General features: G+C 43.9%; 1 protein-coding gene across 2 annotated transcripts; it reads right to left on the minus strand.

The window, feature by feature from the left end:
- On the minus strand, positions 1–16723 carry prkaa2 (protein kinase, AMP-activated, alpha 2 catalytic subunit). Of its 2 annotated transcripts, none has more exons than XM_023999248.3 (11): positions 16412–16723; positions 15107–15248; positions 14467–14560; positions 10634–10778; positions 10217–10304; positions 9895–10119; positions 9529–9691; positions 9248–9415; positions 8855–9010; positions 5188–5314; positions 1–5030 (listed from the first exon to the last, which is right to left on the minus strand). In XM_023999248.3, the coding sequence occupies exons 1-11, from the start codon at positions 16509–16511 to the stop codon at positions 4768–4770; spliced, it is 1671 nt and encodes a 556-aa protein (XP_023855016.1). In that variant the 5' UTR covers positions 16512–16723; the 3' UTR covers positions 1–4767. The 2 variants fall into 2 exon arrangements, with proteins under 2 accessions (XP_023855016.1, XP_023855015.1); XM_023999247.3 differs by having other exon boundaries at positions 9233–9415.
- Positions 16724–18196: the final 1473 nt, after the last annotated feature.

Here is an 18196-nt window from a genome sequence, read left to right on the forward strand (position 1 = left end):
TCTAGTGTATAGGTCAGTTTAATTGTGTTTGACAATAAATACTCAGTAAAGTGCAAATCAGAACAGCAACGCCATGCAATGCATATCACACAGAGAGGAAGAGGTACATTTCGCTCTCACGCACACACAGACAGAAGAGAAGAACACTTTGGTTCCAGAAGTCTGGATACGGTGACAACACACCTTAACCCTTGGAAAGAGGTACACCTTACACTGACAGAGTGGGTTTTATAACTTGAAGTAGTATGTGTGTGTAAATAACAGAATATTGGGTCATTGCTGTGAGTAATTGCATGAGTGTAGCAGCAGGAAGGAGAGTTTCTCCCTGACCTTGTAGCAGCTACAGTCAGACACAGTGTTCAAAACATTAAGAACCTTCCTAATATTGAGTTCCACCCCTTTGCCCTCAGAACAGCCTCAATTCGTCAGGGCATGGTCTCTACAAGGTGTCAAAAGCGTTCCAAAGGGATGCTGGCCCATGACTCTTCTGTGTCAAGTTGGCTGGATGTCTTTTGGGTGGTGGACCATTCTTGATACATGTGGGAAACTGTTGAACATGAAAAACCCAGCAGTGTTGCAGTTCTTGACACAAACCGACACGCCTGGCACCTACTACCATACCCCGTTCAAAGGCACTTAAATATTTTTTCTTGCCCATTCACCCTCTGAATTGCACACATACAGAATCCATGTCTCTATTGTCTCAAGGCTTCAAAATCCTTCTTTAACCCGTCTCCTCCCCTTKATCTACACCAGTGGTCACCAACCTTTGAGTCAAGATTGCTTTCGCATTCAAAAAGCAAGCCAAGATCTACTGCTCAAATATTATTATTACATTTCTTTAAAAAAATGTAACAACCTAATAAAAACAGCTCTATAGGAATGGGGTTTGTGCAGTAGGCCTAATACATTATCGCAGCATWTTGGCTATATGCCTGGTCTGCCAATATTGTTCTTCTCAGACCATATTATATTTCAAAACTTGACCTTTGATAACATATCAGTTTTGCAGCACTTGCAAGGCACAGCTGAGCATAAATTATATGGTACAGCACTTGCATCTGATGTCCATGGTGCTTTCAAGACAACTGTGAACTCGAGGGGGGAAAAACGAGGTCAAATCGTGACGTCTGATCTTGAGGTCGGAGCTCTAGAAAGATGGAATTCCTAGTCGGAAACTCGCGAGTTGGATGACCGTTCAAAAACATTTTCCCTAGTCGGATCTCGTTTTTCCAGAGTAGTTGTCTTGAACAGAGCATTATTCTCAGTGGAGGGAGGAAGAGAGCCGCAGCGGGTCCGCCTTTCACGGTCACTGCTCTCGGTGAGACAGACCAAAGAGACACCGTCTTCCACCTGATGGCGAAACTCGAGCCGCATCTGCCTCATGCACAAATTCATGCGGTTCCTATGACCAGAGAAAGTGAAATATTCCTCGATATTAAAATAGACACGACGCTAATAATAATACAAATGCAGGACTATCGATACACTTGGCTACTAATTGCAGCGCGAGTGGAAAAAGGGAGAAGAGCGTTTTATGTTTTGTAATAGTGTTCAATAAAAGCAGGGTTGACAGTGCTGAATGAAAACAAACACACTCATAAAAACTGCAGCGCTTTGCTGTATTATTTTACAGTCCCTCTGTGGTCGTGGTTTTAAAAGTTATTCAATCTTACCGAGGCTAGTATCAAACGTTTTTACTGTGGCCYGGGAGGCTCTGTACGGTCATTTGAGCTATTCGATTGTCAGCACAGTAGGCGCACTCGATTTAGCAACAGATCTCCCGGTCCGCTTGAATCAAGTGCACCTACCACCAACAGCGCAACACACACAAAATCAGGCCTGGCTTTTCTACAGAAATGTTTGGTGACCTACAGAAATGGTTGGTGACCACTGATCTACACGGACTGAAGTGGATTCAACAAATTACATCAATAAGGGATTATAGCTTTCACCTGGTCAGTGTGTCATGGAATGAGCAGGTGTTCATAATGTTTGTACCCTCAGTATGTATGTATATCGCAACTATGGGATATGCCAGTTTATCTGGTACACCACCCAGTTCACAAAAATGGATCGCTCCTACAGACACGGAGTCACATGGCTGTGGCTTGTCATATAAAAACAGGCATTCAGTTACTGTTCAATTGAACGTTAGAATAGGCAAAACAAGTGACTTAAGTGACTTTATCTCAGAAACGGCCGCCCTCCTGGGCTTGTCACGCACAACAGTGTCTAAGGTTTACAGAGAATGGTGCGACAAACAACATCCAGTCAGCAGCAGCCCTGTGYGTGAAAACAGCTCGTTGATGAGAGGTCCAAGGAGAATGGCAAGAATCGTGCAAGCCAACAGGTGGGTCAGAAAATAAACTCGTCGATCCTTGTCACGGATGGGCTATTGCAGCAGAACACAACACCGGGTTCCATTCCTATCAGCTAAAAACCAGAAGTTGCTCAAGTGGGTACGCGATCACCAACACTGAACAACCGAGGAGTGGAAATACATCCCCTGGAACTTGTCAGCGAGTTCAGTTGACTTGAGTGGCCAGCGCAGTCCCCAGACCTCAACCCAATAGAGCATCTTTGGGATGAGATGGATGTTCGCAGCATGAATGTACTGCATCCAATCTGCAGAAACTGCATGGCGCAATCGCATTAGCATGGACCAACATCCCTGTGGAATGTTTGACACCTTGTAGAATCCCCCGAAATATTCAGGATGTTCTGGAGACAAAGAGGGGTCCGACCAGTACTAGATGGGAGTACACATACGTGGGTATTGTCTTGCATGTATAGTCATACACAGACAAAACAGACTACTCTCTCAGAATAGAGATGTGATAACAGAACTGCTGCACAGGACAAATGACAAGGAAACAAATGACAAGGAAACAGAAGGAAAGAAGAGAGGTTTAGTGTCTTTTTTGACTCTTTAACTGGCCCAACAGAGGTCTACAATTCTCTCGGCGCAACACACACTACTGCAAATATACACAACAAACCAATAACTCCAGAGGGAGGGAAGGAAAGAGAGAGAGATACAAATGATTCTACATTTAATAACAAACCAAACAGACCACCATCATGGTACCGGAACAGACCAGAGAAACACACACACACTAGCATGCATCAGATCAGCAAGAGCCCAACCCTCACTGGCTCCAGCAGAACAAGAGACACAGACAGGAGTCCGGAAGACTATATACTGTAAACCATTTGACAATTGGTAAAGGGAGATTTGTTCCAGTGTTCTGTCATATCTGTTCCCTCTCCTCCTGTATCTTTAGTTATATTAGTCAGAACTCTAATCTCATTGGCACAGAAACTACAGTACTGTATGTCTTCTCCTGACCAATCCCTGGCAAGCTCCTGTCTGTCAGTACTCTCCTCTACACACAGGAGTGTACACACACACAGAACAGTCTGCTTGCCATTCTGTTTCTGCAAACAAAACAGCCACCAAGCTAGAAACAACGTGTTAAGGCACCTGGAGAAAGGTTCACTACAGATACACTTCCCTCCCTCCTCCTCCGTCAGTTAGCATCAATACTAACTAATCCACAGAACAATATTGCCAGTCAGTTAGCCTCCACTCTCCCTCTCTCTACAACCTCTCATCACCTAAAATCTCTTAAGTCCGTATATAATTCTCAAACATCAGCAGTGCTTCAATACTCAGTACCACACAGAGCCTATAAAACAACCTCTTTAAAATAAATAAGAATATGATATCTAAATAATAATAACAATCCTCTCTTTAACTTCATTTCTGGTATGTTACAATCAACAGCTACTACACTACTCAAAGTGATAGTAATATAAATATATATGATAAATATGGATAACAAAATACAAAAACCATATAAAACCATATATAAAATGCTCAGTGTGTTTGTTCTACAGTGACGGCTATTCTGGAGCTGATTGGAGGTTGAGAGTAGTCAGGGAGGCGTCGCTTATCTGTAAACAAACATTATTGCCGCATTTACATGCTAGTCAGAACTAGGAAACTCAGAAATGTCCGACATGCTAACTGGTTGAACGCTACACGTGCATAACTGCAACCAGTTAGAAATGTCAGTTTCCTACTTTCGACTAGCACGTGAACGCGCCATATGAGAGCTACAGTAGATTTGACTTAACACAACTTTGCCCCAACAAGTGAGACCTCTAACCMTTCCCACGGCCAGACTGGCTCTGGCAGACTGGCTCTAGACCAGGGATGGGCAACTGGTGGCCCGCGGGTCGCATGGCCACTTTTGTAGGCCCGCAGATCAATTCCTTCCGCTGTCAAGACTAAACTAAAATGTTTATAAATCGCCAAATCTTGCTTAGGGCCTCCAAAACGCTGACTGCATGTGTGTGTATGGATGTGGGTAAGCAGTCACGCGAGCCACCGCACCCCCTAATGATGAGTTCTGATTTTTTGTGGCCCCTACCCCCATCAAAGTTGCCCATCCCTGCTCTAGACAGACAGGAAGCCTAATCAGAGATCTACGATCAGTTTATCTTGCCTAGCCCAAACCTACAACACCAGGAGGGAACAACTGACCCTAGATCTGTGGTTAGAGGCATGTCTGCCCTGCAGTAGTCAGTGTTCTGCAAAATTAGGTCAGGATCACACACAATATAAAACTGTCTAAATAGGCTCAGGGCAGTGTTCTGTTTCAGATGGTTATGCAGGCGGGACCTGGAGTTTTCCAGACTATATGACATTGACCAGGAAAAACTCCAGGCCCCTAGTTACCCAGCGGGGGTTTACCCTCTCTAGCGGGCCAGCGTGGTGATGAGACTGGCACACATCTCAAAGAAGTCCATAGTGTGGCTGCCCTGGCGCGGGGTGGGGGTGGAGGTGAGGAGGGCAGCGCTGGAGCACAGCGACCCAGGCAGAGAGGAGCTGAGCTTGGGGAGATCCACGGCAGGACAGGCTGAGTCCACACTGAGTCTGGGTCTGTGGAGCCCTGCAGTGGAGCCTGACCTCTGGGGGGTGGAAGAGCCCGACTTAAACCCTACTGCGTCCATGATGTCATCTGGGGGAGGAGAGATTAGTGTTCGTTTCCGTCATTACTCATCTTCCGCACTCAGTAATACCTTGTAAAAAGAGGAAACTCTAAATTCTGTTGTCAGAATTAACCAGATATCAACAAGTCAGTTTCCTGTTATAAATATGTTGTGTAGCTGGCGTACCGTCGATGCTTTTGAAGTCCAGCAGGTAGGATCTGTTGTCTACTTGGTACAGCTGGAGACACATCTTCACCAGGTTGCCTGTTACTGGGTTCTTCCTCCGAACACGCAGGTGGTACGGGTTCACCACCTAAACATAACACACATTAAAAAAGGTGCAATATGCATAAATCGCTCCGCCATTTCCTGGTTGCGAAAATTCTAAGTTTGCTTAATTTATGTTTATGTGACAAAACGATGTATAGTGTATAGGATCATTGTACCATCTAAACCACTGTTAAATATATTTTCAATAACCAATAACATTGTATTTTAAGCTGTTTGGAGACTGTGTACAAAACCGAAAGTTTAAAAAAATGGCACAAAAAAATAAAAATATTTAAGACCGGGAAGCATAGAAAAAGCACACATAGAACCAATCTACCGCTTCTTAGACTTGCTTTCAATGAGGATGACAGATCAATAATTTCTATGTGAATTTGGTTGGGTTGCCTAAAATGTTACATATTGCAGTTAACATGTATACACACACACACACACACACACACCTTAACATGTACAGTGATATAAACTCAGCAAAAAAAGGAACGTCGTCTCACTGTCAACTGCATTTATTTTCAGCAAACTTAACAAGTGTAAATATTTCTATGAACATAACAAGATTCAACAACAGACATAAATTGAACAAGTTCCACAGACATGCGACTAACAGAAATGTAATAATGTGTCTCTGAACAAAAGGGGGGTCAAAATCAAAGGTAACGGTCCTTAACCGGTGTGGCCACCAGCTGCATTAAGTACTGCAGTGCATCTCCTCCTCATGGACTGCACCAGATTTGCCAGATCCTGCTGTGAGATGTTAGCAGGCACTCTTCCACCAAGGCACCTGCAAGTTCCGGACATTTCTGGGGGAATGGCCTAGCCCTCACCCTCCGATCCAACAGGTCCCAGACGTGCTCAATGGGATTGAGATCCGGGCTCTTCGTTGGCCATGGCAGAACACTGACATTCCTGTCTTGCAGGAAATCAAGCACAGAAGAGCAGTATGGCTGGTGGCATTGTCATGCTGGAGGGTCATGTCAGGATGAGCCTGCAGGAAGGGTACCAAATGAGGGAGGAGGATGTCTCCCTGTAACGCACAGCGTTGAGATTGCCTACAATGACAAAGTTCAGTCCGATGATGCTGTGACACACCGCCCCAGACCATGACGGACCCTCCACCTCCAAATCGATCCGCTCCAGAGTACAGCCTCGGTGTAACGCTCATTCTTTGACGACAAAGTGAATCCGACCATCACCCGGTGAGACAAAACCGCGCACTCGTCAGTGAAGAGCACTTTTTGCCAGTCCTGTCTGGTCCAGCGACGGTGGGTTTGTGCCCATAGGCGACGTTGTTGCCGGTGATGTCTGGTGAGGATCTGCTTTACAACAGGCCTACAAGCCCTCAGTCCAGCCTCTCTCAGCCTATTGCGGACAGTCTGAGCACTGATGGAGGGATTGTGCGTTCCTGGTGTAACTCGGGCAGTTGTTGTTGCCATCCTGTACCTGTCCCGCAGGTGTGATGTTCGGAGTGTACCGATCCTGTGCAGGGGTTGTTACATGTGGTCTGCCACTGCAAGGACGATCAGCTGTCCGTCCTGTCTCCCTGTAGCGCTGTCTTCGCGTCTCACAGTACGGACATTGCAATTTATTGCCCTGGCCATTCTGCAGTCTCATTGCATAAGGCACGTTCACGCAGATGAGCAGGGACCCTGGGCATCTTTCTTTTGATGTTTTTCAGAGTCAGTAGAAAGGCCTCTTTAGTGTCCTAGGTTTTCATAACTGTGACCTTAATTGCCTACCGTCTGTAAGCTGTTAGTGTTTTAACGACCGTTCCACAGGTGCATGTTCATTAATTGTTTATGGTTCATTGAACAAGCATGGGAAACAGTGTTTAAACCCTTTACAATGAWGATCTGTGTTATTAGTTATTTGGATTTTTACTGAAAGACAGGGTCCTGAAAAAGGGACGTTTCTTTTTTTGCTGAGTATATAAACATACACACGGTGCATTCGAAAAGTATTCCGACTTTTGGCACATTTTGTTACATTACAGCCTTATTCTTAAATGTATTAAATACATTTTCCACCTCATCAATCTACACACAATACCCCATGACAAAGCAAAAACAGTTTTGAAAATTTTGCAAATGATTTATTATTACTGAAATATCACATTTATATAAGTATTTCAGACCCTTTACTTAGTACTTTGCTGAAGCACCTTTGGCAGCGATTACAGCCTTGAGTCTTCTTGGGCATGACACTACAAGCTTGGCATACCTGTATTTGGGGAGATTCTCCCATTCTTCTCTGCAGATCCTCTCAAGTTCTGTCAGGTTGGATGTGGAGAGTCGCTGCAAAGCTATTTTCAGGTCTCTCCAGAGATATTCGATCGGGTTCAAGTCCGGGCCACTCAAGGACATTCAGAGACATGTCCAGAAGCCACTCTTGCGTTGTCTTGGCTGTGTGCTTTGGGTCGTTGTCCTGTTGTTAGGTGAACCTTCATCCCAGTCTGAGGTCCTGAGCGCTCTGGAGCAGGTTTTCATCAAGGATCTCTCTGTACTTTGCTCCATTGATCTTTTCCTCAAGCCTTACTAGTCTCCCAGTCCCTGCCGCTGAAAAACATCCCCAKAGCATGATGCTGCCACCACCATGCTTCACCGTAGAGATGGTATTGGCCAGGTGATGTGCGGTGCCTGGTTTCCTCCAGATGTGACGCATGGCATTCAGGCCAAAGAGTTCAATCTTGGTCTCATCAGACCATAGAATCTTGTTTCTCATGGTCAGAGTCCTTTAGGCACCTTTTGGCAAACTCCAACTGGGCGGTCATGTGCCTTTTACTGAGGAGTGGCTTCCATCTGGCCACTCTACCATAAAGGCCTGATTGGTGGAATGCTGACTGATTGATGGTTGACCTTCTGGAAGATTCTCCCATCGCCACAGAGGAACTCTGGAGCTCTGTCAGAGTGACCATCGGGTTCTTGGTCACCTCCCTGACCAAGGCCCTTCTCCCCTGATTGCTCAGTTTGGCTGGGTGGCCAGCTCTAGAAAGAGMCTTGGTGGTTCTTAACTTCTTCCTATTAAGAATGATGGAGGCCATTGTGCTCTTGAAGACCTTCAATGCTGCAGAAATGTTTTGGTACCCTTCCCCAGATCTGTGCCTCAACACAATCCTGTCTCAGAGCTCTACGGACAATACCTTAGAGCTCATGGCTTGGTTTTTTGCTCTGACATGCACTGTCAACTGTGGGACCTTATATAGACAGGTTTATGCCTTTCCAAATCATGTTCAATCAATTGAATTTCCCACAGGTGGACTCCAATCAGGTTGTAGAAACATCGCAAGGATGATCAATGGAAACAGGATGCACTGAGCTCAATTTCGAGTCTCATAGCTAAGGGTCTGAATACTTATGTAAATAAGGTATTTCAGTTTTTATTTTTAAGAAATTTGCAAAAATGTCTAAAAAAATATTTTCGCTGTGTCATTATGAGGTATTGTGTGTAGATTGATGAGAATACAAAATGTTTTTGATCAATTTCAGAATAAGACTGTAACGTAACAAAATGTGGAAAAAGTCAAGGGGTCTGAATAATTTCCGAATGCTTTCCACACACACAGCCTCACCTTCCAGTCATACTGTAGCTGTCTCATAGCCCTGTAGACCTCAGCCATGATGTCATAGGGTCTGCTCTGACTCCTGATGCCCAGATGCCACTTGGCTTTCTTCACTGCCAGGGGTTTGGCTCTGGTGGTGTTCAGGGCATCCAGCGGGCAGCGAGACTACAGACAGACAGAGAGGAGAGAATCTTTATTATCCCCAACAAGCAGTCATAAATACATGAGGACAAGACTTCATGCAAAACTATACTGCCAATGTTGCATTTGCTACACTGGTATCGCGGAAGAAGCACATCAACAAATGTTTACACTTCAGAGATATTGTATCTGATTGTATATACTGTAAACATAGTACATAGAATAGAACCAGGTAGAAATCATTGCCTTGGGGCTGTCTACCAGCAGGGGGGGCATCCTCTCTGGGTGTGGTTTGACCCCGGGGGGCAGTGACATGCCATCCTCCATGAAGGAGCCCTGGGGAGGGCTGGAGGCCAGGTAGAACTCACTGGCCTGGGTCATGATGCGCCGGTTGTCTATGATCAGATGGTACGCTACTGCTAGCTGGTCCTGGAAGAGACGGAGGGAGAGAGTAAGAGAGAGGGTGAGAGAAGAGGGGGAGAGGGGGAGTGCGTACTGTATGACTAAGCGTGTGTGCGTACATGCCTGTGTTGCGTGCATACCTGAGGGTCTCCGCTGTACAGGCTGGACATCACCTCAGACTCGGTGCTCTCAAACTTGTCACACACCTCTCGGACTGCCTCCTCATCCAGTATGGTGGAGTCATAGGAAGGGTCCTCAGGAAACAGGTAGCCTGGCAGGTCCTGCTTAAACCACTCATGTTCCCTACACATACACACGTGTGACCGTTCACACACGCGCACACACACACAAAGTAACAGTTACTATCCATTATTCTTCTATTCTTTTGCTCTGGACCAACCTTCAACCACCACAAACAAGCTTTTGGTTAGGTTTGCCAGTTCTATTAATCACATTAAAAACATAAGCATCATCACCAGTAGGGAAAGTTAGAGGTCAGGGGTCACCTAATGTCTTTAATGGTAGCCCTCTTGAGCGGGTCGACCTGCAGCATGAGCAGCAGCAGGGAAGCGACGGGGCGAGTGAGGTATTCTGGCATATAGAAGACACCCCCTCTGATCTTCTTAAACAGCGTGGGAACGTGTTCGTCATCAAAGGGCAGAGTCCCACACAGCAACGCATACAGGATCACCCCACTGCTCCATATGTCCACCTCAGGACCAGCGTATAACCTGTGCACAAAGCAAAGAATACACGATCACACCATAACATGTAGCCTACAGTATCAACCTAAGGATCTGCGTACAGCCTAAACATGCGCACACACACCTTCCGGAGATGACTTCAGGAGCCGCGTAGTTGGGAGATCCACAGCTGGTCCTCAGGAACTCRCCGTCTGACATCATGTTTGACAACCCTGTTGACCAGAGCAAATCAGTTTTTCAGCATTATCTTCAAATGACAACCTTACCTAACCTTACTGTCCAAACAAACACAAGTTACTATATTCTGTCTTCCCTCTCTCCCTTCCCCTCTCTCCCTCTGTCGCTCGCTCTCCCTCCCTCTGTCTCTCTCAAGCCCCGTCTCCAGTTTAAGGTGTCGGTATATTCTAAAACACAAGTGGTTTGGTTTGACATTTGCTACTGCTGATAGTGGTTATGGCTTTGTGGACAACTCAATTTGTTATGTATATGTGTGTGTGTGTGTGTGTATGTGTTCTCTATCGTGCATGTGTGTGTAGTGTACCGAAGTCAGCTATTTTGGCGTTCTTGGAATGGTCCAGCAGTACATTCTCAGGTTTGAGGTCTCTGTGCACCACCATGTGTCTGTGGCAGTAGTCTACACCGGAGATAATCTGCTGGAACAACCGACGAGCCTCTTTGTCTTCTACCTAAACACACAACATGAGGTACAGATTAAGAGGTTAGGAGATTATTCGTTTCTAATGTGACTACATGCTTTCACTATGAAAAATGGCACCATAAAATGGCCTGTGTCTATATCAATCAATCAATCGGACAACTGCAGGACAGGAGTGCGCTACTCACCAGATGGCTTGTTTGATTAGTTTTTGGATCTATCGACCGACGGCCTGTAAGGTCCGGAATGATATATCCATATTTTGTTTTGTTGTGTTTTGACATCTCCTTTTGTTTGGGTATTCGGCCCGGCTGGAAGCTTCAATTGCTGGAGAACACTGAATCCAGCAAATATCTATTTGAGGATCAACCATCCATCAATTCTTAAGTAACAAGTATCCTCACTGTATAATGCTMAATAGTTTTGTTGATATATTTCAATGTTAAACAAATTACTTTAATCATTAACACTACAATTAAAATGGCTGCTGTAGTTGTGGCTATTTCCAGCGATGCAAAAACTGATGTCAAGGAAAATGAGACCTGGAGCAAGGTTGTGGGTTGAAATGCCCCAAAGGAGACTGTTTTACCTCTTTTTATCACGGAGAGAGAAATCCTGACAGAGGAGGAGGCCATAGCCAACCCCATTAAGGAGCTCTACCACAGTTCTCATACAGGAAATTAATCCAAACCACTTGAGGTCGGTACAGAGAGTATGTGCACTCTGGCGTATATATATTCTCAGTAAGGAAACAAGGGAAAAGCTTCTGATAAGAGGAATAACAGTCAGAGGAAAACATGTTGTGTTCAAAGAGAATAATCCGTTCAGGTTGAAGTTGCGCATGTCTGACCAGAACTCCATTCAAGTTACYATTAAAGAACTACCTGAATCAGCAGACGATATGTCTCTCACTATTATTGGATTATATCGACCACCAACATCTGATATCTCGTTTTATGACCATCTAAATGCCATGCTTAAAGAATGTGATCATAAGGAGATTATCTTCACGGGCGATTTCTGACAAAACAAAACTTGCAGGGAAAAAACTCAAAGAGATCAGACTATTTCAACCTGACTCAAATAATACAAGGTCCAACCAGAGTAACACAGTCATCCCAGACTCAAATTGATCTGGTGTTTATTAACAGACCTGATCAAATAATTAAGTCTAGTAACTAACCAACTGGTATAACTCACCACAATGTTACATTGGTGATTAGAAAGCTCACTAACAAGAGATGTAAGAACCATATTAATGTGCAACAGTACCATAAAAAAAATCCTGAAAAGTAAACAGAGTTAACTACGATGCAGCTACAAGTCAAATTGACTGGTCTGATCTGTTAAGCAATGAAGACCCAGAGTCTGGATACAGAACATTTCTGTCAGCTATTGACAAAGTGGATACCTCTTTTACTAGGAAATTTCAACGTAAGCAAAGACGGAAAACCTCTCTACCATGGCTCAACGAGGACCTCTGGAGAACGGGATTTCTCCTTGAAAAAAAGCACTGAAGTCTGGTAAGAATGATGACAGACGTATATTTGCATCACTGAGAAATAAGGTGGTTAGGAATATAAAAAAAGCAAAAGCTGAGTTCTTTCTTAGAGTGATCAATGAAGCAAAAGGAAATGGCAAAGTGATTTGGGAAAATCTCAAACTACCAGGGAGAGGAGCTGAAAAGTTAAAAAACATCCTGAATTAAAGGTTCATGGGATTCTAATTTAAGACTCCAATTTCATATCCACCACCTTTAACTATTTTTTTGTGACTCTGTCAGGGAACTGGCTTAAAGATTTTCAACCAAGACCACAGTTCTCACTCCCATAGATAATAATAAACCAATATTCAGAATTACTGAAATCTCAGCGTCAGCAGTGGACAGCATTATTAGCTTCTTCAGGATCTCTAGAACAAAATATGTATTTGGTCTAGAAACTGTATTCATGAAGAGACACAAATATTCTCTGATTACCCCTACTGTACATCTAGTTAGTCTGTCCATCAAATATGCGTTCTTCTCCTATGCTTGGAAGTCTGCTGCAGTGATACCTGTTTTAAAATCTGGTGACCCAACACTGGTGGAAAATTATCAACCTAAGCATTCTTCCAGTGCTATCAAAAGTAGCTGAAAGACGGGTGGCTGATCATCTGACTGATCACCTCATTCAGGGCAACTCCATACATCAAATGCAATTTGGATTTAGAACTAACCATTCTACCGAAACAGCCAATTGCTATTTTCTGGAGTGCATTAAATCTAAACATAGGTGGTGAAGTCAACACAGTCTTTTTGGATCTTAAAATGGCCTTTGATACTGTGAATCCTGAGGTCCTCCTATCCAAACTATCCTCCCTTAATGTGTCCACTGAAGTCATTAGTTGGATGCATTCCTATCTGACAAACAGAAGTCAAAGGGTTCGTTTGGGGGACACTCAGTAGGACTCTCTTTACTAAAACATTGGGGTCCCACAAGGGTCAATATTAGGCCCCCTTCTGTTTACCATCTATATAAATGATCTCCCACTTGCTTGCCCACAAGTTAACATGCAGATGTATGCAGACTATACAGTTCTGTATGTACACTCAAAAAATAGACAACTAGTTGTTAACAAATTAACTGAAGCTATGGTACATGTTTCTAAATGGATGACTAATTCTTGCCTGCAATTAAATAGACAAGACTGTTTGTATTTACTTCTCTAAGAAATCCATTGATTCTTCCCACCGAGCTGTTCTTGTTAATGGGGAGAATCTGAAAGTTGTGTCTAACTTCAGGTATCTTGGTGTCATTTTGGACTCCAAATTGACACTTAAGAAACATGTGAAGGTGGTTAACACGGTCAAGTTTGGATTATCCAACTTTAGGTTTATAAAACCTATCCCTCCTCTGGAGGCCGCCAACATATATATGCATGCTATGATCTTCTCACATCTGAGATATTCCCTCACATGCTGGTCACAAGCAAGAGCTACTATTCTGAAACCAATTGAATCACTCGACAAACAAACACTTAAGCTTTTTGATAACAAACCAAACAGTTACCACCATTGTCATATAATTTACAAACATAATGTATTAGTCTGGATAGCTTTAAGCAGTATGCAGATGCAAATCTTGTCTTTAAGATCCTGCATAGTCTTGCCCCTCCACCCCTATGCCAGCATATCATGCTCAAGGAGAGCACCTCCAGGATAACAAGGGCAGTAACTAGAGGGGATTGCGTTGTCCCTTTTCGACACAGTAAAATTGGCCTTCTCTGTTAGCGCTACAATATACTGGAATGCAATGTCTATGGACTTGAGAAGCTGCACTGATTATTGTACTTTTAAATTTGAATTGAAAACATGGCTAAATCTATCCAAACCTGTACACACGAGTTATTTGTGGTTCCTCATATGTAAGACGACAGTTGATGATAGTGTTGTTGTTGTCGTTAGAATTATATATGGTATATTATTGGATGTAATGTATTTGTATTTTGTATTGTTTTAGTGAGTATTTGTATAATGGCTGTGTAATTGTCCGTAGCTGCCTTGGGACTATGGGTGCAAATGATCTTTTGGCTAACCCCGGCACGTTTACATGGATGTTGCATTATTGTAATATTGATGTTGATTAATGTGCATTGTCCCCTGTAAATAAATCAAACAAACAACCAGACAGTCAGTCATTCAGTCAGTCAGGCTTCAGTCAGTCAGAGGTATGTCTCACCCGTCCGTGTTTGCAGATGTAGTCAAACAGCTCTCCTCCTGAGACATACTCCATCACCATGAAGAAATCTGTAGGAGTACTGATCACCTGGTACCTAAAAACACACCACACACACACACACACAAACACATATATCTTACAGAAGCTAATACGTCTGCCATACATCACAATGTCACTGTGGCCTAACCCTAAAAATAACATGGAGAGAGAGACACCTGGAAAGGGATTTACCCAAGTAGGAATTATAAACTTTTATCTTCTTAACCAGTTTTCAGCTAACCGGAGCAAACTGATTCCTTGTGGGAGAGAGAGCAAGCAAGAGAGGTCGGAGACTAGAAACGTGGGAAGGGATTTACCCAAGCAGGAATTATAAATTTCCATCTTCTTAACTAGAGATTTCCTCTAAATGGAATTCTTTGTGGGTGTGTGGGAGAGAGAGAGGGGGGGCGGGCTCCTGAGGCCCATAGTAAACAAACACAGTGTGTGTGGGTATGTGTGTGGGGGAAAGGGGGGGGGGGGGGCTCCTGGGGCCCATAGTAAACAAACACAGTGTGTGTGGGTATGTGTGTGGGGGAAAGAGAGGGGAGGGTACTTCTGAGGCCCATAGTAAACAAACACAGTCTGTATGCGTTATCCTCACAGTTTGATGATGTGAGGGTGTCTGAAGAGTTTGAGGTTCTGTATCTCTCGTTTGATCTTGCCCACCACGTCCAGACTCCTGATCTTCTGTCTGTTCAGGATCTTCACTGCCACCTTATGACCTGTCAACTGGTGCTCTCCAACTAACACACACACACACACACACACATGAACCAACTGGAATGTCCAAAGTTTGTCAAAAAAAAGTATAATAATATGTAGTGTGTTCAACTGCTGTAGGCTACAGGTCAAATATTAAAAACAGTTGAGTGTTTTCCTCTGTTGCCAAGGTCACACAGACTACACTGAGGTAGATGCTATGCTCAGCTAAACGTTCATTGCCTGATAAAGAACAGAACCCTAGCTGTTTCAGAGTAGTCAACAAGACATGATTCATCACTATTTTTACATTACTGGACTAGCTATATCTATCTATTCACAACAATAAGAAACGTAGATAACAAACCGGTAAGCAGGGAAAACACAACATACCAATTACAGTAAGCCTAAAGCCATACACATAGATTACAAGGTGAATCAATCAAGTGTGTCTGTCTGATAGTCTGTCTGTACTCTGTAGCTCATGGTTAGTCAGTATAACAATTTAGCAATATTGTCTGTTTGCTACAATGTAGCAACACTTATTGTTGGCTAGTTCCTGGTTACACACTGTCACACTCATGTCTCGAATCAAACACACCTCCTGCAGTGCAGGGGGGAGAGGAGGAGGGGGGTCTGAATTCTACAAGGTCACGTTGAGACTGCTAGAAAATAGGAAACTTGACGAGGCGTTCTAGATTCTGATTCTGTCCATGCCATTGTATGGTTTACATGATCAGGAAACACTGGTGATGATAAGCACTATTAAACTATAACGGTCATGTTTATTTTCATTTAAAAATGTCCTTTCCATAGCCATATAGGGCAAGTTTAAATGTCAAACGTTACTGTCACTAGCAAAGTCAACCTCCAACATTCACTGGCGGTCAGACGATACAATTATGTGTGACCTGTTTGTTTTTACACCATCATTGTTGTCGAAGGTAATTATGCATGCTTAGCCTATCATTACTGATAAGAAGGAGTGGACAGGCTAGCTAGATATGTTGCTGGAATAATTCACCTTTCAACAAACCTAAACCACATTCTCTACATATCAACCGAGACAACGTTAATCTAGCCTATTCGTAACTACGCAGCCACTGCTACGCATTTTGCGTAGCTATTTAAATAGTCCGCCGCAAAGTTACAATCAATAACAACAAATGTTCCCACGACATGACTGTTGAGAAGCACGCGACTTAACTCTTTACTTTGCCGAAGGTGCCGACGCCCAGAGTGTCTCCTAGGAGGTAATGTCCGATCTTCACTCGGCCGCCTTCATGTTTCTGCTGTCGTTCTGCCATCTTTACCGTTCAGAACGTTACACCGTTCCGGTAGGCTCGAGCTGGCTGTCTACACGGTGCGCGGGACCGCGGTACACTAGACCTGTGCGTTCAGTTCGCTTGAACGTTTGCTACGTTGCGGAACGGTTTGTACTGAACGACACGTTTCCACAAAACGTTCTTGAACAGACTTTGAGGTACATTTGCTACCGTTTGGTGGTTGTGGCTTGAAGCAACGAGTGACGTATTTAAAGGGCAGTGGCCATGCTGACAGCGATCCCCAAACGCTCCCTGTTTTTTAACTGGTGATTCAGTACAGCACCGTTTCCGTTTAATTGAACGTCCCAGAATGTAAAAATGTATTGAACGCAGCCCTGGGTTTGGGAAAACCTGCACTGGACAAGGCAACATCTATCCTATCGAACACCGACTGTGTGGTCTACAGTACAGCTCCAGTTGAGGGGTGTGGGGGGTTGTGTAGGTAAAAACATGACATGAGCTTTTAAACATTCCAAACAGATTAACATTCCATATGGTATTTAGTCTCAAAGTCTGCACACTCATCAATCATTTCAGCGATTACAGTATGCTCAGTTGGCTAAAGTAGGCCTATAGGCTTAAACCTATATATTGGGTCAGAATTCTATTACAGAACAGGTCACTGATGCTAGGCCTAATGTAGGCCCATTCATGTGACCTGTTATTACAGATAATGGCCTATATACTACACATCTACAGTATTATTAGTGGGCTGAATGTCTCACATTGGTGAGAGGCACAATCCCAAACACTACTGCTGTTTTCCATTATTCTTCCCCTCTAATCAGGGACTGATTCAAACATCAGTACTCTGTCCAGATTGGAGAACGGGTTGTTTCTGAACCGAGCACTGTATTTGTGAGAATTATATATTTTTTATTTCCCCTTTATTTAACCAGGTAGGCRAGTTGAGAACAAGTTCTCATTTACAACTGCGACCTGGCCAAGATAAAGCAAAGCAGTGCGACAAAAACAACAACACAGAGTTAATCATGGAATGAACAAACGTACAGTCAATAACACAATAGAAAAATGTGTACCTCTACTGGGTGTAGTTAAGTATTTCCACCACCACTAGATGTCAGACAGAGCTCAGTGCTGATCCCCTGGCCTCATTGGTGTTGATCAGTCACACACTTTCATGCCTGGGATCGCTGCCCTTCGTGTTATGTCTATGAGCCTCACAAACAGACTGAAGACAACAATACTCAACGTCAATGACAGCCAGACAAACTGACAGACAGACTGACCGATGAAACTCTCAATATGCAGACAGAAAAAAAACATATGCTTATTCTAAACTGAACTCTACACAGACAGACAATATCTATTTTGGCTTCAACAACTTTACAGTACAACGCCAGAGACCACATCATGAGGTTTGGACATAATGGCTAAGAAGGTGTTGGACAGAAGAGACAATTGGGGGCCTGAATACCGCCAAATGGTGCTGCACTGAGATCATTGGAGGTGTGCTGAAGGACAAGAGATATTGAAGAAGGGGTTGTGTAGCATCCTTATTGCATTGCAGTGCTCAAGGCGTCACTACAGACCCGGGTTCGATCCCAGGCTGTGTCACAGCCGACTGTGACCGGTAGATCCATGAGGTGGCGCACAATTGGCCCAGCATCGTCCAGGTTAGGGGAGGGTTTGGCCGGCCGGGATGT

This window comes from Salvelinus sp. IW2-2015, linkage group LG13 (assembly GCF_002910315.2).
Source record: "Salvelinus sp. IW2-2015 linkage group LG13, ASM291031v2, whole genome shotgun sequence".
NCBI classification, from domain to species: domain Eukaryota; kingdom Metazoa; phylum Chordata; class Actinopteri; order Salmoniformes; family Salmonidae; genus Salvelinus; species Salvelinus sp. IW2-2015.